Consider the following 24,326-nt stretch of genomic DNA (forward strand, 5'->3'; position numbering starts at 1 on the left):
TCACTCTCCAGTGCCTTCGGATAGTTGTTTTTTATATTCTCCCCCGGGTTTATAGTTGTTACCTGTGGTAGCGTTGATTGTATGGGAGCTGGTCAGCCACACTGGAAATGGAAATCCTTTGTCTCATTTAAATGAATAATGCAAATGGCCCCATCTGAGAGATGGTAATCCTGAGTCTGGAAGGAAACAAAGTCACGGCATGTTACAGAATGGGCAGGAGAACAGTCGCCTATGGTTCTTTAAAACTGGGTTGGGGATTTTTAGAATCATAAACCAGACTGGCTTCTATGCAAATCCTCTGTTTTGTGCATTAGTAAGTTGGGGATAGTATTAACAAATAGTCAGTGTTCGTTAAGTGCTTACTAGGTCCAGTGTTGAGACCCTCAAATGCATATGAGCTCGGATTGCTTTTAGCGGGAAATTTTGCAGAGGAGGAGACTGAGGATTTGTGAGGTTAAACTCAAGCTGATAGTAGTTTGCATGATTAATCAATAATAATGATGGCTCATATTTATTGTATTATTATCATGTTGTAGATAATGCACTAGGGACTCTATTTATGTTATCTCATTTAATCCTCCCAACAACCCTATAATGTAAGTACTGTTAACAAACAGAGACTAAAAATGCTAAGTAAGGCAGGCGTGGTGGCTCACACTTGTAATCCCAGTACTTTGGGAGACTGAGGCAAGAGGATCACTTGAGCCCAGGAATTCAAGACCAGCCTGGGAAACAGATTGAGACCCTGTCTCTACTAAAAATAAAAAAATAAAAAATTAGCGGGGCATGATGGTGTGAGTCTGTAGTCCCAGCTACTGGGAAACAGAGATGGGAGGTTTGTTTGAGCCTGGGAAGTTGAGGCTGCAGTGAGTTATGATCACGCCACTGCACATCAGCCTGGGCAACAGAGCAAGACCCCGTCAAAAAAAAAAAAAGGCTACGTAACATGCCCAAAGTCACATAATTGGCAAGGAGCAGCAGATCTGGGACTTGAACATAGGCAGATTAACTCCAAGCCTATTTGCTTAACCTCTATACCGCAATGCCTTCTTGCTATGGTAAAACATCTGAAAAGACCTATTACCCTATAGGTCCTCCAAGGAGGCATGTCGCCTTCCTCTTAGTAATACTAGATTGGCTCCAACAGAAGGCTGTGGGCTTCTCTGGCACATGCACCTGGGTAGGACCCAGAGAATATCTGTGGAGTCTGAATCAACCCAAAAGCCAATATCCATCCGTTCATCAGGAACCCCAGCCTACAACGCAAAAGAGGAAATCTTCCTAAGTAGAAATAAACTGTAATAAATTGCAGAGGTTCCCTCGTCCTGGTTTTCACTTCATGTTTTGGATGCTGCATGCTGGGTGAGCGGAGATTCCAGGCACTGGCCAGGGCAGCTGCCCTGACTCCAAGGGCTGCCATGAACAACTTCCAGGCCATCCTGACTCAGGTGAGAATGCTGCTCTCCAGCCATCAGCCCAGCCTGGTGCAGGCCCTCTTGGACAACCTGCTGAAAGAGGAGCTCCTCTCCAGGGAATACCACTGCACTCTGCTCCATGAGCCTGATAGTGAGGCTCTGGCCAGGAAGATCTCTTTGACCCTACTAGAGAAAGGAGACCTGGACTTGGCCCTCCTGGGGTGGGCCCGGAGTGGGCTGCAGCCCCCAGCAGCCGAGAGGGGCCCCGGCCACAGTGACCATGGTGGTAAGTTGGCATCACTTTTAATCAAGGAGAAATGACAGACTGTAGACAGCTCAAGGATTTTCCCTCCTCTCTGAAAGGGAAGTCAATGGGAAGGCAGACTGGTGAGAAATCCAAGTGTCTAGTGAGCTGGCAGGAGCAGTGAAAACTTGGAGCACTGTCTCTGTTGCTGGGTGTGCTGGAGCGAACGGCGTGCTTCCCACTCTGCTGGAAGGAACCATCCCAGGGGCATGCAGCCAAATGCCTGCTTGGGTTCACTCCCTGAGCCCTGATGATACACCAACATTAACGGGGCATGGATGGACAGATCAGCTCCTGCCTTCAAAGGGGTCTGCTCTCTAGTGGGGAAGATGGATGCAGGCACAATCAGTGTGAGTCACAATGAGAAAAATGGGGCCGGGCGCACTGGCTCATGCCTGTAATCCCAGCATTTTGGGAGGCCAAGGCAGGTGGATCACCTGAGATCAGTTCGACACCAGCCTGGCCAACATGGCAAAACCCTGTCTCTACTAAAAAATACAAAAAACAGCCAGACATCCTGGTGGGTGCCTGTAGTCCCAGCTATTCAGGAGGCTGAGGCAGGAGAATTGCTTGAACTCGGAAGGCAGAGGTTGCAATGAGCCGAGATCACGCTACTGCACTCCAGTCTGGGCAACAGAGCAAGACTCCATCTCAAAAAAAAAAATAGAGAAATGGGGTGCAGAGAAAGGAGGAGCCAGAGAAAAAGCTGAAAGCAGAGCCCACTGTATGTGTGTGGGGGGGGGCATGTGTGCGTTTGCATGCATTTGCTTATGTGTGCATGTGTGTGTCTGTGTGACACACAGAGACAGAAACCAAAAGACAGAGGGAGAGCGAGAAAGGAAGGGAGAGAAAGACAGACATAGAGACAGAGAGACAGGCAGAGACAGGGAGAAAAGGGAGGGAGAGGAAGGAAGGGGGAGGCTGATGGAGGAAGAGAAAAAGGGAGAAGGTGGGGGAAAGAAAGAGAGAATAAGAACTCGCTTACGGGAGAGAGAATGAAGGCCTTATTTTTAAGAGCGTTGGTGGCACACAATCATCTCAAACCAGAAAGACAAGCCTGCACTGTACTCTTTCCACACACATCCTTGGCTCCTCCAACTGTTTACGTCTCCTACCCAGTTACAAAGAAGTTCTCCCTTCATTGTAATGTCACAACTTTCTTTCTTTTTTTGAGACGGTGTCTGTTCTCTTGCCCAGGCTGGAGTGTAGTCGCATGATCACAGCTCACTGCAGCCTCCATTTGCGGTGCTTAAATGATCCTCCCACCTCAGCCTCCCAACTAGCTGGGACCACAGGCATGCACCACTATGCCTGGCTAATTTTTTTTTAATTATTTTTTGTAGAGCTGAGGTTTCACTATGTTGACCAGGCTGCTCGCAAACCCCTGAGCTCAAGCGATCCTCCCACCTTGGCCTCCCAAAGTGCTGGGCTTACAGGTATCAGCCACCACACCCAACCTGGTCATAACTTTCTAAAGACGGTGTTTGTTCCATCTCCTTCTGCAATACAAGTCTTGAGAGAATAACAGTGATTGACATTGATTGAGTATTTAGTGTGCCAGAAACAGCCTAAGCACAATCTAGAACCCTCTTACTTCTCCCTTGACCTTGAGCCCTTTGATCCCCATCCTTATTTAACACTTAAAGAAGAAAACAGACTCTGCCCAGGGGTGACGCAACTTGCCCAGGTCCCCCAGGTGGGAAGCGGTGAAGACTGGATTTGAAGACAGACAAGCTTGGATCTTCAACTTAGCCTTCAGGGCATCAAATGCATTTTGGTGGCCTTATCTTGGGCACCAGGGCAGTGTTGTTTACCAGCTTTCCTGCCAAGACATACATTTCTACAGGGCTGGCTCTTCTTGTCGTCAAATTCTCACCCAAGTGGTTTCCATCGTCTATTGGACTCCTCTTTAATTCTCTTCCTCCTAACAGACACCTAGGCAAAGGGGCATCTTTACCCCCCAAACATTCTCCCTTGGCTTCTCAACAGGGGCGCAGAGAACCAGTGTGGTCTTGATGGTGGCACAGATGCCAACTGGGGGAGAAGCCAGAACCTTCCTCTCTCCCTGGCTGCAGCCCCTCCTGCCCCAGCCACATGTGCCTTCACTGCCGGACACTTCAGCCCCTCCCACCCCCTCTTTCCGAGAGTGCTGGTTCCTGTTATTTAACTCTGTTTCCTCCCTCGGGAGGTAATATATTTATTTCTGATCCCACGTGACTCCAGAAAGTGGAACTGCACTCGGGGCCCAGTGTGGTCTTCGGGGAGCTGGGAGGGGTGCAGGGCAAGTTGCTCTTTTCCTGCTTTCTCTTTCTGCCCTCCAGCCAGCTTCCCTCCAGGGCTGCCACGCTTGACCTGCGACAGTGGGCAGGTGTGCTGCTGCTGGGCAGCTCTCAGAGGGGAAGAAAGAGGACAGGGCAAGAGAATTGCATGGTTTGTAAACAAAGGGCACTGACTTTCATTTTGATGGGGGTTTGGAAAAGGAAATCATCCATGTGGGGTTTTTGTGACCCTCCCTCTCAACCACTCTATAATGACCTTGGCCCTCTGCTGTGCTAAACGCTGCACTGGCTCCCACGTTACTCAGAGAAAAAGCTAAATCTGGACAATGGCCCACAAGGCCTTTCCTACCTCATCAGCTCCCTGCTCTCATCCCCTACTCCTGTCTGCCTTGTTCATCTACTCCAGCCATGTTGGCACCCTCGCTGTTCCTAAGACACGCTCAGCACACTGTCTGCCTCAGAACCTTTGCACATGCCGTTCCCTCTGCCTGGAGCACTGTTCTCTAAGCATTCTCTTGGTCAACCTCCTAAATTCCTTCTATTCTTTGCACCTTATCAATGAGGCCTGCCCTGACCAAGCCATTTAGAATTGCAACTCCTCCCTCCACACTCTGAGCCCCCTCCCCAGGTTGATTTTTTCCCCACTTTTTTTTTTTTTTTTTTTTTTTTTTTGATACAGAGTCTTGCTCTATCGCCCAGCCTGGAGTGCAGTGGTGAGATCTCAGCTCACTGCAACTTCCATCTCCCGGGTTCAAGCAGTTCTCATGCCTCAGCTTCCCAAATAGCTGGGATTACAGGTGTGTGCCACTATGCTTGGCTAATTTTTGTATTTTTAGAGACAGGGTTTCTCCAAGTTGGCCAGGCTGGTCTTGAACTCCTGACATCAAGTGATCCGCCCACCCCACAAAGTACTGGGATTACAGGCATGAGCCACTGCGCCTGGCCCCCCACCTTCTGTATATCTTACTTTTGTATTGCGTGTGTGTTGTTTATTGTTTGATCCTCCCACTGGAAAATAAACTCCACATGGACATGGATCTATGTTTTGATCACAATATGTCCCAAATACCTAGCACAGGGCCTGAGCACAGGGTAGGTATGCAATATATATTTGTTGAATGTTCAGTGGATGGATGGGTTGATGAGTGGGTAGATGGATGAATGGATAGTTCATGTAATGCCATTATTCCTACTTTACCAATGAGTAAACTGAGGCACAGAGAAGTTAAGTGATTTGCCTCTGGTCATGACCTGAGGAGGGAGACTATGGGGTCTCATGAGTCCTGGCCAATTGCAGTACTTCCTGCAAAAAAAAAAAAAAGTACTGCTTTAGCTTCCTCTTCTAAACAACCCAAGGGGCTACCGTAAATCTACCCCAAATAGGTTCGCAGTCTTCAAACTGAAACCAGCCTGATGATTCAGAAGTCCCCTTCAGATATTGCAGTGCCTTAGGTGCAATTGTGCAGAAAGCCCAGTTCTGGAGATGGGAGCTTAGGGGTTTCGCTCTGTGCTACACTGAGCAACCTGTGTGCATCCAGCCCCAGGAAAGTTCCAGTGAGTCCCAAGAGTCAAAGTCCTTGCCCTGGAGGAACTCAGGTGCCTCAGTGGGAAGTTAAAGCAAACATTTAGGCAGTCCCTGGTCAACAGTGGGTCATGACATCTGAACAACATCTATCAGAGGCCAAAGAAGGGGGAGCTAGGATGGGTGATGATGGAAAAAGAACCAGGCTGGAGGCTGGACAGCTGGACAGCTCTGGATCTGAAGCCATGTTCTGCTCCTTACGTACCATGTGACCTTGGCCACATGACTAGACCACTCGGAATCTCAGTTTCTTCATCTCTGAAATGGGAGCAATGATACGAATCTCCCAGGGCTCTAGTGAGGGTTAAATGAGATGGTAGGTAGAAACCTTCCAAGGCAGTGCTTGGCATTAGGTCGCACTGTATAAATATCAGACCACTCTGAGTCTAACAGCAAGGAGAATGGAACAGGAAGAAGATAAACCAGGGGTTTGAGGCACCAAGAAAAATAATTACTGCAGTCTGGGGGCCCCAGACAATATCTAGACACCTACCCCATGCAAAATGCAGTGCTGAGTGCTTGGGTACTGTGCATATTTGAGAAACAAATCAATGTGGCCCCTGCCCTCGAGTTGAACTGGCACATGGGCCATGTCCTCAGACAGCCTGAGTGCCTGTCCTGCCTTCCCAATTCCAAGAGGTATGACTTTGAGCACTTCCCGGGCACCCCGCCTCAGTTTCCCCATCTATAAAGTGGAGATGATAATAGCATTCAGAGTCATTGATCTAAGGGCTCAGGGACACCATTCCGTGTAAGCCCCATACACTCCCTGCAAGAGGAAGCTGGTTCTGACTCAGCCCTGAGGCTGGCGTCTGAGGCAACCACAAGCCCAACGTGGATGGTGGAAAGATGACTCTAAGTGGGGGCAACCTCAGCTGGCCTTGGGTTTGACCATGGAATGCGAGGCACAAAGGGGCCCATTTTGCATACTTTCTCAGAGGCTGTAGGGCACCTGCCAGGGTCTTACATTTTATTGATTCCTCTGACTCTACTTTGTTGGTTGTTTTTGTTGTTCTGATTTCATTGTGTGATATTTTTGCCCATGAGGTCTCAGTTCTAGGAATGACAGAACAAAGTCTCCCTCTGGGAAGTCGCCTGATTTATTGGAAAGGGAGGAACACCCCACAGATCGCTAAGCTCCCTTCCTCCAGCTTCCTTCCCCATCTGGCCCTTAGGATGTGAGAAACCAGAGCTGTGACACACCAGAGAGGAGAGAGGCTGTGCCCTCCCACCTTCCGGGCTTACTTTCCTGAGAACCAGCCCCTGTTCTGATCTTGGGAGTCTCCTTTGCCTCAGGGAAAGGGATGTGTTGGCGAGGAAGACTCGTGCCTTTCATCTTGGACTGCTTCTCTGGCCCTCTACCCCAGGAACCACAGAAGGAGACACACCTGCACCCGGAAGCTGGCATTTCCCCATGGGTTTTCCCAGGCCAGCCTGTTCCAAACACAGCTTGCCCCCAAGCCTGGCACTTCTCCAACCAGGCACGGTTTCTGTTCTCTGTTGCTATGACCTTGAGCGGTTCACCTGCATTCCTTACTGTCTACTTTCCCATCCACCTACCTGCCTGCCCTCCAACTTTCCTGATCTGTCTACCTACCTTCCTATATCTACTTCTTTTTATTATTATTATCATTATTCTCACCCTGTCTTTTTTTAATTTAATTTTTTTGGGGGGGGGCACACAGTCTTGCTTTGTAGCCCAGGCTGGAATGCAGTGGCGTGATCTCAGCTCATTATAACCTCTGCCTCCCAGATTCAAGCAATTCTCCTGCCTCAGCCTCCCGAGTAGCTAGGATTACAGGCGCCTGCCACCATGCCGAGCTAATTTTTATATTTTTAGTAGAGACAGGGTTTCATCATGTTGGCCAGGCTGGTCTCAAACTCCTGACCTCAAGCAATCCACCCATCTCAGCTTCCCAAAATGCTGGGATTATAGGCGTGAGCCACCGTGCCCAGCCTCTCGCCCTGTCTTATGGTGGTAATCTACTTCTCAATTTATCTATTTATATCTACTGTCTACATACTTATACACTTATTTACTCATGTCTACTTATCAGTTAATCCATTTCTCTACCTACCTAATCACCCATATATTTCCCATATATTTACATGTCAAAGTATTTCCCTGCGTTCCTACCAGCTAAGCCCCCTATACAACAATCCATCAGCAGGTCCAGGTTCTCATACACCCTCCCATGTCCCTCCCTAATTTGGATACATAGCAGTTGTATTCTGCTCACCTATCTCCCTATTCACCGATCTCTTTCTCTCCCTTTCTTGCCTCCTTTCTTTCCTTCTCCTGAATCATTTATTTAGCACCTGCTAGAAATTATGGTGGACTCCCCACCCAGTGCTCTTTCACCAAAAAAGCATGAGATGAAGAAGCACTTTTAACCTAGTAGGGGAGGAATCTTCATCCATTTGGAACTGCCTTGATCATTCAAATCTAAAACTCCATTCATTCCTTCAAATGGTCTTAGAATAGTGTATCTTTTATTTTATTATTTTATTTTATTTTTTGAGACAGGGTCTTGCTCTGTCACCAAGGCTGGAGTGCAGTGGCACAATCACAGCTCACTACAGCCTCAATCTCCTGGGCTCAAGCCATCCTCCCATCTCAGCCTCCCAAGTAGCTGGGACTACAGGCAGGCACCACTATGCCCGGCTAATTTTTTTATTTGTTGTAGAGATGAGGTCTCGCTGTGTTGCCCATGGCTGGTCTCAAACTTCTGGGCTCAAGCGACATACCTGCCTTAGCCTCCCAAAGTGCAGTGTGCCACTGCACCTCGCCTGATAATGTGTCTTTCAAATGCTCAGTTCTGTGTAGGTATTGGGGTAAGTGTAGAAAATTAAAGACCTGATCGTAGACATTAACAGATGTATGATCTAATCAGAGGTAGCAGGGATGATGCTTATGAACTTGAAAGTTAAAGTTGTATTGCCAAATAATGTTGCAGCAAGTTTTGTAAAACACAGCAAAGCAAGAAAATTATAGTTAGCTGGAAGCGTGATGAAGGTGGGAACTCGAGCTTTGCAGGATGGCTAAAATATAGACCAAAAGGGAGAAGGCAGGAGAGCAGCACCGGGAGGGAGCAAGCTCCCAGCATTCTTCCTTGGCTTGCAGGGAACCAAGGTGCGAAGGTAGGACTGAGCAGAATCTGTTTTGGGAGACTGCAGCAAGGACCGGCAATTTTTCCAGAACAACTGTTCTTTACTTGGAAGACCTAGTTAACTCCCCATCTCTCCCTGGGACTTGCCAGGGGACCCCAGCATGGCAACCTTAATGATGGTTCTGCTGGGTGCTAGTGGTTGCTGGCATGCTAGTTTCTGACTCGAGACAAATAAATTCAGATCCCTAGGGTAAGACCGGCTTCAGCAGCACCTCTCCTGACAGGGTTCCCGTCTCAGGAGAGAACTGACTTTGTCCCAAGCAGACCTGGGCTCGGGGAATCCTCATCACCTCTGCAAGAGTTTTTTGTTGTTGCTGTTGTTGTGTTTTGTTTTGTTTTGTTTTTGTTTTTGATTTTTTGAGATAGAGTCTCACTCTGAAGCCCAGGCTGGAGTGCAGTGGTGTGATTTCGGCTCACTTGCAACCTCCACCTCCCAGGTTCAAGCAATTCTCCTGCCTCAGCCTCCCAAGTAACTGGGATTACAGGCGTGCACCACCACACCTGGATAATTTTTCTATTTTTAGTAGAGACAGGGTTTCACCATGTTGGCCAGGCTGGTTTCGAATTCCTGACCTCAGGTGATCCGCCCGCCTCAGTCTCCTAAAGTGTTGAGATTACAGGCGTGAGCCACCACGCCCGGCCTGCAGGAGTCTTTAAGAGGCAGGAACAAGGATGCAGGTGTTTCAACAGAGAGGAAGCCTGGGGTGGGCTTCATTCCTCCTCGTGCTCTTTGCCCCCATTCACTTAGTGCTAGAGGTTGTCATTCTGCCTCTGAGACATCCGGCCCCCTCCCTCTCCATCCCCACACCCTCACCTGCCACTGCTGAAATCCAGGTGCGCCTCAGCTCCTGGCTGGGTACCACTGCCACTCATCTGTAGACTCTCTACCCTGGTGCCTTCAGGTGCCAAAGTGCATCCTCTGCCATCAGTCAAACACACAGGTTGACGGATGTCACTTGCTCTGCTCAGAGACCTGCACCGACACAGGCATGGTCAGGTTCAGGTCTTGTGGACAAGAACTGGGTCTGGAGGAGTCAGGGAAGATGTAGATGAGGAAGGGGTACTGAAACGAACCTCTGGTACAGGGAAGATGTACCAGGCAGCTGCAGTCACCCAGGTGAGAGATGGTAGTCCTGGCTGGCCCATTCTAAGTTCCAAAGCTGCCTTGGCCATCGGTCTGAGGGTGGGATGGGGGGACATCAGAACCAGCTGTCTCTGAGAACATAAAGGGACCCCCGTATGGGACCTCAAGACAGCTGAGCAGTCAGAGGCGCCTCTCCCATGGCACCAGGTCATAGGATAATGAGACTTCTTAGAATTTCTTTCTTTTTTTTTCTTTTTTTTGAGACTGAGTCTCACTCTGCCACCCAGGCTTGAGTGCAGTGGCACGATCTAAGCTCACTGCAACCTCCACCTCCCGGGTTCATGTGATTCTCATCCCTCAGCCTCCCGAGTAGCACACGCACCATCACGCCCAGGCTAATTTTTGTATTTTTAGTAGAGACAGGATTTTGCCACGTTGGCCAGGCTGGTCTTCAACTCCTGACCTCAAATGATCTGCCCACCTCAGCCTCCCAAAGGACTAGGATTACAGGCATGAGCCACTGTGCCTGGTCCTTCTTAGAATTTCTGACATTCACCATGTCCGTTTGTTAGCCCCACTAAGCAAGGCTGTTTCAAATTGACTCAGCATTTCTTATTTGTCAATTTCTACCCCACTCCTCACCCGGGGACTTCTGAAAACAATGAAGGCTTCAAAGTAATCACCTTACAAAGAAGGGCATCATCCTCATTTCACACATGGGGAAACTGAGGACCACAGAGAGGAAGTAAAGAGGCCAAGGTCACACACCTGCTACTAAGTTCCCCATCCAGTGCTCTTTCAGCAAAAATGCATGAGGCACACAAGTCATGTTTCCAAACCTTCATTTCAGTACCACCTTCATCATTTTTGTGTTTTCTACATAACACTTTACTATTATTTATGACAGGGTTTTTTTTAACCACTCACCTTTTTTACTTATCTTTCTTTTCTTTTTCTTTAGGAGAGGCAGGATCTCACTCTGTTGCCCAGGCTGGAGTGTATGTCATGATCATAGCTCACTGCAGCCTCCAACTCCTGGGCACACTCGATCCTCCCACTTCAGCCTCCAGAGTAGCTGGGACTATAGTTGTGCACCATCATACATGGCTAATTTTTAAAAAATCATTTGTAGAAAAATTAGCTGGATGTAGGAGAATGGCGTGAACCCAAGAGGCGGAGCTTGCAGTGAGCCAAGATAGCGCCACTGCAGTCCAGCCTGGGCGAAAGAGCGCGACTCCGTCTCAAAAAAAGAAAAAAAGAAAAGAAAAGAAAAATTAGCTGGACATAGTGGCAGGTGCCTGTAATCCCAGCTGCTTGGGAGGCTGAGGCAGGAGAATCAGTTGAACCCAGAACCCGGGAGGCGGAGGTTGCAGCGAGCCAAGATCATGCCATTGCACTCTAGCCTGGCAATAAGAGTGAAACTCCCGTCTAAAAAAAAACAAAAACAAACAAAAAAACCCCCAACAATTTGTAGACATAGGGTGTCACTATGTTGCCCAGGCTAGCCTCCAACTCCCGGCTTCAAGCAATCCTCCTGCTTCGGCCTCCCAAAATGTTGGAATTACAGGCACAAGCCACCTGGCCCAGCCATCTACTTTATATTCAAATAAAACTTTACGTCCCATTATAAAGGGGAAAAAATGGCAAAAACAGGAGGTAACCATTTAACAAGAAAGCAGAGTGATGTTAGATTATAGCAAGATACTGTTGACTGTAGAAGGCTCTGAGGCTAGAGAGCTGCTTTCTATAAAACGGAGTGATCATATATTAGAAGAGGTGTTAAAGACATGTTCACACCAAGCTGAGACTTCCTCCTTGATACCACCAGGAGGATGGGCAGAGACTGGAAAAGACACTAACTTTCTCCCTATGGGAGTCAGTATTATTTAGCATCACTTTGGCGGGTCACCCCAAACCATCTGACTACAAGGGTACCATATTTGGGTTAACACTCTTTTAGGTATAATTTATGTTTTAGTCCAATGTCTTGGGATGAAAATGATAGGTGGGCCACTTATGATCTCCAGAGAAATTCAGGGCAATTTGGTGTGGGAGTAGGCATGGTAGAGGAGAGCAGCATCTAAGAAGTCCCCAGCAGAGGCTCTCAGCTTGTCTTGAGGCATCTGGGCAGAGGGCTATGATACTGGCCCCATCCTGCAGAAGGTGGCAGATATTGGCAGCTGGCACCAGTGCGGTTCCATTGCGATCATCATTTCTGAATGTCAGACTGTTGAAGGTTCCCCCAACAGACTTTCTGTGCAACTTTCTGTCTTCACCAAATTCAATCCACAGTAAGGAAGTGAAATTAATTTCAGAGGTGTGGGGAGGGCTTAAGGGAGTGTGGTAAAATTAGAGGGTGTTCAGAAACAGAAATCTGACCGCTTGGGGCCACCTTGCAGGGAGAGTTTTTTTGATGATCCCTCACTTGTTTCTTTGCATGTTGGCTTAGCTTGGCGGGCTCCCAACTGGTGACTGGTTAGTGATGAGGCTAGTGATGAGGCTGTGTGCTTCTGAGCTGGGCATCCGAAGGCATCCTTGGGGAAGCTGAGGGCACGAGGAGGGGCTGCCAGACTCCGGGAGCTGCTGCCTGGCTGGGATTCCTACACAATGCGTTGCCTGGCTCCACGCCCTGCTGGGTCCTACCTGTCAGAGCCCCAAGGTAAAAAGGCCGGGAAAGCATCTTAATTTAGCGTGCAGTCTCAGCTGGTCCTGCCATTCCAGATAAACAGAGAAACCATTCTGAATTGGGGATGGGGGTGAGGATGGGAAGAGGAGTCTGTGTCCTGCTGGGGCAGGCCATTGGAAGATGTGAAAGAGTTGTCTATTTCCTTCCACCGGAGGGAAACTTCAGGTCAGCCAGGTGTCTGGAGTATGAACCATGTATCAGCACCGAAAGGTTCTAGAAGTCAGACTTTCAGGCAGTGTGTCACTAACTCTCAGCATGCTGGCCTGGCTTGGCCCACAGCAAGGTCTTCTCGCCTCCCTTTGGGTAAATACTGAGGGGTGCCTCTGCAGGACGGGACCTCTGCCAGACTCTACTCCATACCCAGAGAAGCAGGGAAACCAAAATTGGAGTCAGCCTTGAGGTGTAGCTGTTGAGCCCTCAGCAGCTGGGGAGAGCTGGCGGATGCCGCCCTCCCCCCAGTTTCCAAATGGTGTTGTTTAAAAAGGGTCAGGGGACGGGGGAACAGATGGTGGGAAGAGCACAGTGCAGACACCTGGCACCGGCTCTGAAGGCAGCATGGCAGCTACACCGTTGGCTGGGAAGGGTGTGCCCCTGAAGAAGTCGTTTACATTCTCGAGTCACTTTTCCTGGAGTGTACAATGGACCTGTGGGAAAGCCTGTATGAAAGGGTAATGATAAGGGACCTAGCACAGTGTCCAGTATTTTATAGGAACTGGAATTGAGCTCATAGGAGCTCAATTTTATTGGCATTGCTGTTGTTGGATGGTTAAAGGGGTGGTATCCCTTTTCTCAGACTCCCCTGAAATGTATGGTTTGCTTTGAACCCAGAGACTGATGACAGGTCTGCCGGTGTGGTTGGGTGCAGCCTTAAGTTGCTACGGGAAAGTGTTGGAGGGGGAGAAGTCAGAGGTAACCTTGCCCCCTCCCTCAATTCCAGATGAGGAAATTCAGGCCTGAAAAGGGAAAGTGACCACCTCAAGGTCTCCTGCCCTGGAGGACCCAGCAGGAATCCAAGACCTCTGAAAAGGACGGGCAGGGCTCTTGCCACGGCTGGGGGTGTGGTCATGGGAACACAGGTTTTCCATCCATGGAAGGTACCTGAGGGATTTTCTCTTCCTCCCTAGGGCCAGCATCAGAGGAGTGAATAGCTCAGTTAGCTCATCTCAGGGGCCATGTGCCCTCAGAGGTGGTTTGCCACTTTCACGGTTGGACTGAGTTGGAGAGAAACAGAGACCCACCCAGGGGTGGGGACAAGCTCCCTGCAAATCAGGACTTGCAGATCACTTGCCCAAGTGGCTCCCTAGCTCCTGGCTCCTGGCCCGGGGCCTGGGACTCTCCCCGAAGTGGGGCTGGCCACTGTGAAGAACCGACTGGAGGCAGGGACCTCTTGGATGGCCCAGGCAGTTGGGATGCCACTTCTGATAAAGCACGTGGTGGCCACAGTAGGTGCTTGGTTGCTCCACAGCCTGGCCCGAGCTCAGCGCTGTAGAAAGAAAGTGAAAGGGAAAAAGAACTGCGGGGAGGCGGGGAGGTAGGATGACCAGCGGACGAGCTGCCACAGACTTGCCGCGGCCCCAGAGCTGGCGGGAGGGAGAGGCCACCAGCAGCGCGCGCGGGAGCCCGGGGAACAGCGGTAGGTGACCAAAGTCTCCTCTGTAACCCCTAAGGTCGGGCTGAGAATCGAGGCTCCGAGACTGTCAGCTACTTGCTCAAGGTCACACAGCAAGTCTGGGAGGATGGGGGGATGGAATATGCAAAATGTAGGGCCGGGAAACACCTCGTTTCCAGCATCCCTGCAACGACTCTGCGCGGGAACCAGGAGCCGGGAACCCGGAGCTTGGCTTGCTGTGCCCAGAGCTCCGGGGCCGTGGGCGGGTGGCAGGAAAGCCTGGCGGCAGCTTCTGCAGAGAAGCCGGAGCGCAGACTGGGAGCGCGGAGCAGACACACTCCCCCGGCCACCCTTGGCCGACTCCGCGCGCCCGGGATCCTGCAGAGGTGCGCGCCCTTCTTGTACGCCAGACTTTGGACCAGGGCCGCCGTTCCCTGAGCTTCACTTTCCCTGTTGGGTCATATTCCATCTCTAACTCTGGAATCTTGGGTATTGGGCTCTCCAGGCGGGGGGCCCTGCGCAGGGAGGCAGTAGGGAGCCAAACCTTTAACCAGAGGATGGGAGAAGTCCTCAACTCTCGTTGAACATCTTGGCGAAGGTGTGTGTTGTTGGGAGGGGTGGGGGAGGGATCCCCCGGACTGAACCGATCTCTTGATCTCTCACTTCTCTACCTCGCTTTGGGGCCCTGAGTCACACCCTCTAAGGAGAGAGGCTAAAGCGCCCCGGAAAGCCAGCGTGCGAATGCCGGGGTGGGAGTGGGAGATTGGATCTCCCTGGGGTCCAGGAAAGCCGGAATCGGAGCCACCATGCTTAGCTTAGTCTGGAACTCTTAAAAGCCGCGGTCCTCCTGAGTCCCACAGCCCCTCTCCACCCTAGGTGGCACAGGAGAGGTGGCAAAAGCCTAGAAGTTCAAGGCATGGCTCCCTCCCCAGCCGCAGCCTGGAGTGTCTAACTTTGGCAGGAAGTCTTCCGTTTCTGCTCCCCATTCCAAAGAAAAAATAAATAAATACTTCTCCGGAGTGAGATTAAGGAAACAGGTACTACTTCCTCTTGGAGAAAGAGGAGCCAAAGGAACTTGACTCCAACAAATGATCACCTTGCAAACCCCCGGCTCCCTTAGGGGATGACCTGGTCTCCAACAATCTCAGAACGTTTGGAGGCAGGGTCTTTGGAGATGACTGAGTGGGGAATCCCAGGCTCCCCACACATGAACATCACCTGGGATGATCAACCTGTTCAGGATGTAGGTTCCCGGGCTCACCCCCAGGCCCGGTTGGCTAGGCCTGGGGTGAGGCTGAGATCCTGCAGGTTAAACCTTCTATCCCAGGTGACTCCAATGTTCGTTTGTGGGGCAAAAGTCCCTCAAGTCAGAGACACTGGGAGGCGCTGATGTGGTCTCATCTCTTTACTCTCCCTGTTACAAAACCTCTATCAGAAAAGGAGTACCAGGAGGTGTTTTGTTTTGTTTTGCTTAACGCCACATAGCAAGCAGTTTGCAGACGCAGGATTTGAACCCTGGTCTACTGAGAGCCCAGCCCAGTGCAGCAAGCAGATGTGAACCTCCACAAATGCAGGGCAGGACCCAGGCAGTCAGAGAGAAACCTGTTGATACCCAGTCTGTCTGATGGCTGGGGCTTGGTTTCATGTCCTAAGACCCAGCCTCAGATACCTTGAGAAGAGCAGAATCAGAAATTAACCCAAGGAAACTCTGGATCAGTTCCAGGCAATCAGGGAAGTGGCTGGAGGGAGGTAGGAAGCTTCTGGACTTAGCCTCAGATTTGCCTTGAGTCACACTGACAAGTGACTTCCCCTCTCTGAGGTTCATCTGTAAAATGGATAAAACATGAGAGCTTGCTTGATGACGTCTGATGTGTACAGAAAAAGCACTTTAGAAAACCACCAAAGAATATTCATGCATTGGGAATAATTATTATAGATCCTAAAGGGATTGTTTAGAAAGATCAGAGAGGGGCCGGGAGCAGTGGTTCACACCTGTAATCCTAGCACTTTGGGAGGCTGAGGCGGGTGGATTGCTTAAGGCCAGGAGTTCAAGACCAGCCTGGGCAACCTGGAGAAACCCCAACTCTACTAAAACACTTTTTTTGTGTTTTAGCCAGGCATGGTGGTGCACACCTGTAATCTCAACTACTTGGGAGGCTGAGGCACGAGAATCACTTGAACCCAAGAGGCGGAGGTTACCCGAGAGGTGGAGGTTACCCGAGAGCTGAGATTGCACCACTGCATGCCAGCCTGGGCAACAGAGCAAGACTGTCTCAGGAAAAAAAAAAGAGAGAGAGAAAAGTCAGAGAGGAAAGCATAGGCAGATGGGAGGTTTCCAAAGACCAAGACACACACAGTCAAAAGACAGTTCAGAAAGGGGCATTAGTTACCATCGATTCTCATAGGAAGGACATAGATAGTTTTCAGATTCCTTCAATCCTTCTGACATCAAGGACAAAGTCTCTGATTTTCCCTGATGTTTGACAGTGCCCTAATGCTTGCTAAGATTTCTTTTTAACAAAGTGGTAAAGAAGCTGAGATTATTTTAGTAACATTGTTTCTTTTTCAACCACAAGTGATACTGTTGGTTTGGTTTTGCTTTTCCGTTTATACATGGAAAAAAAAGTTTTCTTTTTGTAAAATCATGGTAAAATACATATAACATAAAACTTACCATTTTAACCACTTTCAAATGTACATTTCAGTGGCATTAAATATTTCAAACTGTTGTGCAACCTCCGCTACCATCCATCTCCAGAACTTTTTCATCCTCCCAAACTGAAACTCTACCCAATAAGCAATAACTTCCCACTGCCCCTTCCACCCAGCTCGTGGTAACTCCAACTTCCTGTCTCTATGTTTTGGGCTACTCTAGACACCGCCTATAAATAGAATTACGCGATATTTGTCTTTTCGTGCCTGGCTTCTTTCACTTAGCATAATGTCTTCCAGGTTCATCCATGTCGTGCCATGTGTAATTCCTTTCTATGGCGGAATAGTATTCTAATATGTGGATATCCCATATTTTGTTCATCCATTCATTTGTTGATAGACATTTGGGTTGTTCCTACCTCTTGACTATTGTGAATAATCTTGCTAGGTACATGGGTGGACAAATATCTGTCTGACTCCCTGCTTTCAACTCTAGAAAGCTTTCTTTTAAAATCGGTCTATTTAAGTTTCTTTAAAAAGTTAATTTAAGAAAAATACTAAGGTAAATTGTAGAACAGGTGATATGTCAATATGACCCCAAAAATTGTAAAGATGGAAGACGAATGCCTGCAGTTTGGGAAACCGGATGAGAGGAAAGACCTGGAAGCTATTGTAAAATCTATGCTGAGGGTCTGGTAACTACTAGACCAAGGGCATGGCAGCAGAGGGCAGCTGAAAGACTTCAGGAAGGAAAGATATAAGAATTAAGAAAGGGGCCTGGTGCAGTGGCTCATGCCTGTAATTCCATCACCTTGGGAGGTCAAGGCAGGATGATGGCTTGAGACCAGGAGTTCAAGACCAGCCTGGGCAACAGAGCAAGACCTTTTTTTAGGAAAAAAATACATAAATTAATAAAAATAAATTTTTGAAAATACAGATTCCAGGCCGGGCATGGTGGCTCACACCTGTAACCCCAGCACTTTGGGAGGCTGAGGCCGGTGGATCACCTGGGATCAGGAGTTCGAGACCAGCCTGGGCAACATGGTGAAACCCCGTCTCTCCTAAAAATACAAAATTAGCCGGGTGTAGTGGTGCATGCCTGTAATCCCAGCTACTCGGTAGGCTGGTGGAGGAGAATCGCCTGAACCCGGGAGGCGGAGATTGCAGTGAGCCGAGATCACACCATTGCACTCCAGCCTGGACAACAAGAGTGAAACTCCGTCTCAAAAAAAATGAAAGAAAATACAGATTCCTGGGCCCGGCTGCAGACTCCCTGAATAGAATCACCGGGGGTGAGGCCCAGGACGCTGTGTTTTTAACACCCTTCCCAGGTAATTCTCACTCACAGCCAAGCCTGCCAATGGCTGGACTCCGTAGTCAGATCTCAGCAAGCAGGACTGGCTCGTGGTTCATCTTGGGGTCTCCAGCACCCAGCAGAGTGCTGGCGGGGGGACTGTGTTAAGTAGAGCCGGATGGGTCAGGACTGGAGTGTGGGGCCTGGCTTTGCTAACTGCAGTCACAAGATCCTCATCACTCCACCCCCTACCCCAGCACCAGGGTCAGGTTCCCTTCCAGGAAAAACTTGTTGGACTCCTTTCCAGGTCATTGACTGCAGTTAGGAGTGGCATGCAGAAGGGAGGCTATCTGGAGCTGGGACAGACCAGGCAAGCGGGGAAGGGAACTCTTATCCCAACCCTGCATTCTGGACAGGGACTGAAGGTCTCCTGGCTGCAGCTCATACAACTCATCTTCATTCTCATCCTGGGACCACCAGGCCCCTCACCCACAATAAGTTTACCCTTTACTGGCAAATGCACAAGCTGGAGATGATGGCTCGTTTGAGTTTTAAGATTTTCCAACTTGTTATGAGGTCAGTGTCCTCAATCGGGACCCAGAGAAGATAGGTGGCTTGCCTGAACTTTCAGAGGGGGCATCTGTGGTGTCTTTTGTGGGGTCCTGTAGGATTTCCAGGCCCCTCTTGGAGGAAAAATAGAAGTAAGTTGTCTCAGGTCAGATTGTCTGGGAAGCCAAGTAGGAGATGGAGATTTGCATATAGGAGGTTTACTGGGGACATTCACAGGAGGGAACACCCGAAGGAAAAGGGAAGAAAGCAGGGTTGGGAAGCAGCAGGAGTTGAGGTGCAATGCAGTCACAGCAGAGGTCTTAGCCAATCCCATAGGGAGCACTCAAGCTGGGACAGCAAGGAAGCTAGACCTTCACATCCCTCATCTACCTCCGTCCTCCCATACAGGCATAGCCTCCCCCATGATGAACACTCAGCACCAGACTGATACATTTGTTATAATCAATGAACCTACATTGATGCATCATTATTACCCAAGGTCCATGGTTTGTTTACATGAGGGTTTACTCTTGGTGGTGTAGATTCTGTGGGTTTGGACAGATACATGATGTAATGTATATGACATTATAGTATCACACAGACTCATTTCACTCCCCTAAAGATCCCCATGCTCTGTCTATTCATCCCTCCCTCTCTCCCATAACCCTGGGCAACCCCCGACCTTTTTATCTCCATCATTTTGCCTTTTTCAGAGAAATAGCTGGAGACATACGGTATGTAGCCTCTTCAGATTGGCTTCTTTCACTTGGTGGAGTTGTGTTTTTATTTTTTTAAATTATTTTCATGTATTTATTTATTTTTGAGACAGGGTCTCACTCTGTCACCCAGGCTGGAGTGCAGTGGCACAACCACAGCTCACTGCAGCCTTGACGACCTCTCCAGGCTCAAGTGATCCTCCCGCCTCAGCCTTCTGAGTAGCTGGGATTACAGATGCACACCACCATGCCCAGCTAATTTTTGTATTTTTTGTAGAGACGGGGTTTTGCCATTATGACCATGCTGCTCTCGAACTCCTGGGCTCAAGTGATCTGATCCACCCACCTCGGCCTCCCAAAGTCCTAGGATTACAGGCATGAGCCACCACGCCCAGGCTGAGCTGTGCTTTTAAATTGTACTCTGTACAGCTTATTTTAGGCAAGAGAGGTTTCAAGGACAGAAATGAATCCTGCCTCTCCTTGCCCCAATAACCCATCCCTTCCAAGCCATCATCTTTCCAGAAGTCAGAGCTAGAAGGGACCTGAAAAGGGCCTCTAAGCCACAGATGTCAAACCCAAGAACCAAAAAGGCCATAATGGTGAGAAATGTGTCCCAGCAGAAGGCAATAGGAAGTAATGGAGCCTCTGGCAATCCTATTTAACCACAGCGCTCTCTCTTCACCTGTTCAGGAAGTTAGGATCCATGTAAAAGTTCATCTGAAAACCACTGCTCTTGTGTGACCCTCTTATTTAACAGATGAGGGCCCTGGGGACCAGAGAGGGGAACGGGCTTGCACAAAGTCACACAGCCTCTCAGAAGCAGAGCAGTGCCCAGATCTCAGGTCTCATGACTCCTGGGTCAATTCCATCCCACCAGGCTATTGTAAACACCGCCATTTCCATGACTGAGCTTGTCCTTCTTTCTTTAACCTGCCTCCAACTGCTGAGAAGCCCTTTGGCTAGGGATTGCAGCCAGTTTTGCTTTGTTTTTCACTTTCCTGCTCTGAAGTTACTTTGTTTGCCAGAGGCTGGTTAGTTCAAACCCAAAGGGCAGGGAGCTGCAATGGAAATCCATTCAAGGGTACTGGAATTGGGATGGCAAAAAGGAGCAGCAGGCAGGTGTCAGCAGGGAGCAGCTCTTTGCATCCCACAGTTCCCAGGGAGCTTACCATTCTTTCATTCATTCATTCATCCTTTCATTTATGAGACAAGGTCTCACTCTGTTGCCCAGGTTGGAGTGCAGTGGCACAGTCATTGCTCACTGCAGCCTCAAGCTCCTGAGCTCAAGCCATCCTCCTGCCTCAGCCTCCAAAGTAGCCGAGACTACAAGGGCACTCCACCACACCCAGCTAATTTTTGTATCTTTTATTTCTGAAGAGATGGGGTTTCACTATGTTGCCCAGGCTGGTCTCAAACTCCTGGCCTCAAGTCATCCTCCCTCCTCAGCCTCCCAAAGTGCTGGGATTACAGGTGTGATCTCAGACAGCTTACCTCTTAATCACCTTTCCATCTGAGCTGGCAGCAGAGCTGGGAAAGTGCACCCAACACCCCAGATGCTGCAACTTTAGTGCTTCCTGCTCCTTCTCTGTGTGGAACTGGCCTGTTTGGGTACCCAGGGCCAGTCCCCTCCAAGACCCTCTGTAGAAAAAGACCCTACTGTACACCTCAATTCCATTGCAGGACAGGACACAATTGAATCCTGCCTCTCCCTGCCCCAGTCACCCATCCCTCCCAAGCCATTATCTTGGGACCTGCAAGGGCCTCCAAGCCAAGGGTGGCAAATCCAAATACCAAAGGGGCCATAATGATGTAAAATGTGTCCAGGCAGAAGGCAATAGGGAGTAGTGGGGCCTCTGGTAACAATTGTGTGTACTCTATATAGAGACATTGTGATGGTGATTTACACACACACACACACTTATATTGGCTTGGGAAACAAAACAAATAGGCCTATCGACTGGATTCAACTTTTGATTTTGCAGCCAAGCCCCTGTGGCACAGCTGAGGAGCTTGCAGGTCAGAAAGGGGATTTAGAGCCAACCAATAGCAATATTTCCAGACCTCTCCTGACATGAAGCTCATCTGACCTCCTGCCCCCATTACACACATATACATGCACACCCATGCATGTAGGCACATGCGCGCACGTCTTCTAGTCTCCCTGCCTTGAGGACAAATGATCAGATCCTGCAACTGTTTCCAGGCCCATAAGCCCCTGAGCATTGCAGTGTTGCTACATGCCTTAGTTTCCTCTCCATCTCCTGTGACCTCCTCGTGCCACTCCAGGAAGTGAAAGTCTTGAGTGAGACCAGTAGTTTCTCTTAAGTCCTCTCTCTGTCTCATTCTCCTGGGATATCTACACTTGGTTTGCAAACAGCAGGCTGGAGAGTGAGGGGCTTCTTCCTCTACATCCAGCTCCTCCCCCATCCTGCTCCAAGTCCAGCATGTTCCTATCTCTTCCCCAGGATCCTGGGCTCTTGGGCACAAATCAAGCCATCCCCAGACAGCCTATGGGGTGGCAAGAGCAGAGGTTTGTTTCTTTGTGAACATCTATAGGTACCAGGCTCTGTGCAGGCCCTATTGTTGGTGAGCCATAGAGGTACCAACCTCACCCCATGAATCCTCCTTTGTTTCTTTTCTTTTCAACCCTTGGGCCTTTAAACCTTTGATTAACTGCCCAGTGCAGCCCAGGTCATGGTACACTATGATCTTTGGTTCACATGAGGGTTTTCTCTTCATTAATGTCCCTATTTCCCATACTGGGTGCCCATTCTAATGCATTTCAGGTGTATCTTTCTGTTTGTATGTGCTCTTATAAAACATGTTTTGCCTTTTTTTTTTTTTTTTTAGATGGAGTCTCACTCTGTCACCCAGGCTGATTTTTCTATTTTTAGTAGAGATGGGGTTTTACCATCTTGGCCAGGCTGGTCTCAAACTCCTGACCTCAGGTGATCCACCCGCCTCGGCCTCCCAAAGTGCTGGAATTACAGGTGTGAGTCACCATGCCTGGCCACAGTTTCTTACTTTTGCATTCTGTACTATGTTTTAAGGATCTACTTGCCTTGCTTCTGATGCATTTGATCTTTGCTTCTAATCACGGACATTGTTCTCTATGGAGTGCAGTGGTTACTTTTCACCTGTCCATACCCCCAGTGATGGACACCTAGGTGACCTCCAACTCTCTGTCACCACAAATAACACAGCAGTAACCATCCTCAGATGGGTTCTCCTGGGGAGTTGTGGGAACATTTCTTCAGGATATATAGACCCAAGAGCTGAATTGCCAGGTGGTAGGATCTACATATCCTTAGATATTCTACATGATGCCAGGTCGTTCTCCAGAGCGGCCCCATCCATCTACATTCCCACAAACCCGTGTAACCAACACTTGGCATTTCCCAGATGTCTAACTTTTGCCAGTTGTACAGTATCAAGTGTCACCTTACTGTTTTATTTTTGGAGTTTACATCTTAGTACCACTTACTCGCTAAGTCACTTTAGGCAAATCACAACAACCCAGTGAGGTAAGCACTGTGCCAACAAAATGCAGTCGATTCTGTGACTCAGAGAGGTTGAGTAACGTTTGCAAAGTCACACAGCAAGTGTGGAACTGAGATTTGAACCCAGAGCCTGCACCCTTAACCACTATGCTATTATTATGTTTTGTCTCTCTCCTAAAATATCATCTGGGTCTACATTGCAAGCCTCTTTGGCAGGGACTGTGTGGTAAACCTCTTTGGGGCCCGTAAGGAACTGAGCTCGGTGACTTTCTTACGGGGTGCTCAGTAAATCATTGTTTTACAGCTTTAGAGGGGAAAAGTGAGAGATGTTTCTTAAAGTTTATCTGGAGGACTACAGGGTGCATGAGCAAAAGCGGAACTCATTTGAGCTACTACCCCCACAAAGAAGCTGTTTGGGGTCTGGTCGTGGTAGATAGGCATTCCTAGGACCCTGGCTTCCCAACACCATTTGGCCCCCGGAAGCAGCTTGTCATGAGGTTGGGGAGCAGGTTGGTGTTGGGGGGGGGCCTTGGGGGAAAGGAAAAGGAGAAGACTGCCAGGCAACGAGGAATCAGAATCTCAAAAAGACTCAATTGAAGGGGCTCCAACACTCGTTGAAACGGAGGCTCAGAGGGCTAAGGTAATGTACTCAGGATCAAAGGCAGAGCAGAAACTCAAACCATGTCTCTAGGCACACAGTTCAGAGGTCTTCCCATTATTCCTCAGGAGGAGAAGTTCATGGTCAAGAGTAGGGAAGTATTCCTTCTCAAGCTTTTTTTTTTTTTGTCTGAGACAGAGTCTTGCTCTGTCACCAAGGCTGGAGTGCAGTGGCGTGACCTCGGCTCACCGCAACCTCCGCCTCCCAGGTTCAAGCAATTTTCCTGCCTCAGCCTCCCAAGTAGCTGGCATTATAGGCACCCACCACCACGCCCAGCTAATTTTTGTATTTTTGTAGAGACGGGGTTTCACCATGTTGGTCAGGCTGGTCTTGAACTCCTGACCTCAAGTAATCCGCCAGCCTCGGCCTCTCAAAGTGCTAGGATTATAGGCGTGAGGCACCACCCCTGGCCTCCTTCTCATGCTCTTTAATCACAGTTCAGAGCAGTGCTGGAGGCTTTTAGGGGTAGCAAAAGAGCCTCCTTCTCCCTTGCAGTGCCTCCTTAGACCCTCAAAGATAGACTCCTCACCTCTGGGAAGAAAACATCTAATGAACTGGACGTAATCTCAGCGCCTGCGTCTGTAAAATGGCTATAATAACACCAATCTCCCAGAGTTGCCGTTAACAGTTGAAACAGAATAGTAAATGCAAGGCATCTAGCACAGCCCCAGACACAAAGAAATCTCCCCTGGTCACTCTCACAGAGGTAAGAAGCACATTAATAATAAAAATGGTCATCACACATATTGTACTCACCATGCAGAAGTTGTGCTGCCTTAAGCTACTGTTCATTGAGCACTTCCTGGTCGCCAGTCCCCTTTCTAAGGG

At 49.1% G+C, this 24,326-nt stretch overlaps 2 protein-coding genes across 13 annotated transcripts in view; both read left to right on the forward strand.

Moving 5' to 3' along the window:
* Positions 1–1,354: 1,354 nt before the first annotated feature.
* On the forward strand, positions 1,355–12,129 carry LOC117976363 (MHC class II transactivator-like). The gene is made up of 2 exons (XM_034941059.2): positions 1,355–1,701; positions 11,966–12,129. Exons 1-2 carry the CDS (start codon positions 1,356–1,358, stop codon positions 12,127–12,129), a joined length of 510 nt encoding a protein of 169 aa, XP_034796950.2. The 5' UTR covers position 1,355.
* Positions 12,130–12,289: 160 nt separating this feature from the next.
* The window catches only part of CIITA (class II major histocompatibility complex transactivator), a 65,506-nt gene continuing 53,469 nt past the window's right edge, over positions 12,290–24,326 (forward strand). For 3 of the 12 annotated variants that reach the window (XM_057300009.2, XM_057300010.2, XM_008960373.5), the window contains exon 1: positions 12,290–12,493. In XM_057300009.2, coding sequence (XP_057155992.1) covers positions 12,442–12,493 — 52 coding nt within the window. In that variant the 5' untranslated portion in view covers positions 12,290–12,441. Of the gene's footprint in view, positions 12,494–13,770; positions 14,154–24,326 lie in introns of those variants that run through there. The other 9 variants (XM_034939779.3, XM_034939780.3, XM_034939778.3 and 6 more) reach the window with 5 other exon arrangements.

The sequence above is a fragment of the Pan paniscus genome, chromosome 18, assembly GCF_029289425.2.
Source record: "Pan paniscus chromosome 18, NHGRI_mPanPan1-v2.0_pri, whole genome shotgun sequence".
In the NCBI taxonomy this organism is placed as follows: Eukaryota; Metazoa; Chordata; class Mammalia; order Primates; family Hominidae; genus Pan; species Pan paniscus.

Excerpts from the sequence above, each read along its gene's own strand:
- LOC117976363 (XM_034941059.2), top strand. The coding sequence starts at position 1,356 with ATGCTGGGTGAGCGGAGATTCCAGGCACTGGCCAGGGCAGCTGCCCTG. Across the intron at positions 1,702-11,965 it reads CGGCCACAGTGACCATGGTG|AGGGCTATGATACTGGCCCC; the intron begins GTAAGTTGGCAT and ends GCATCTGGGCAG.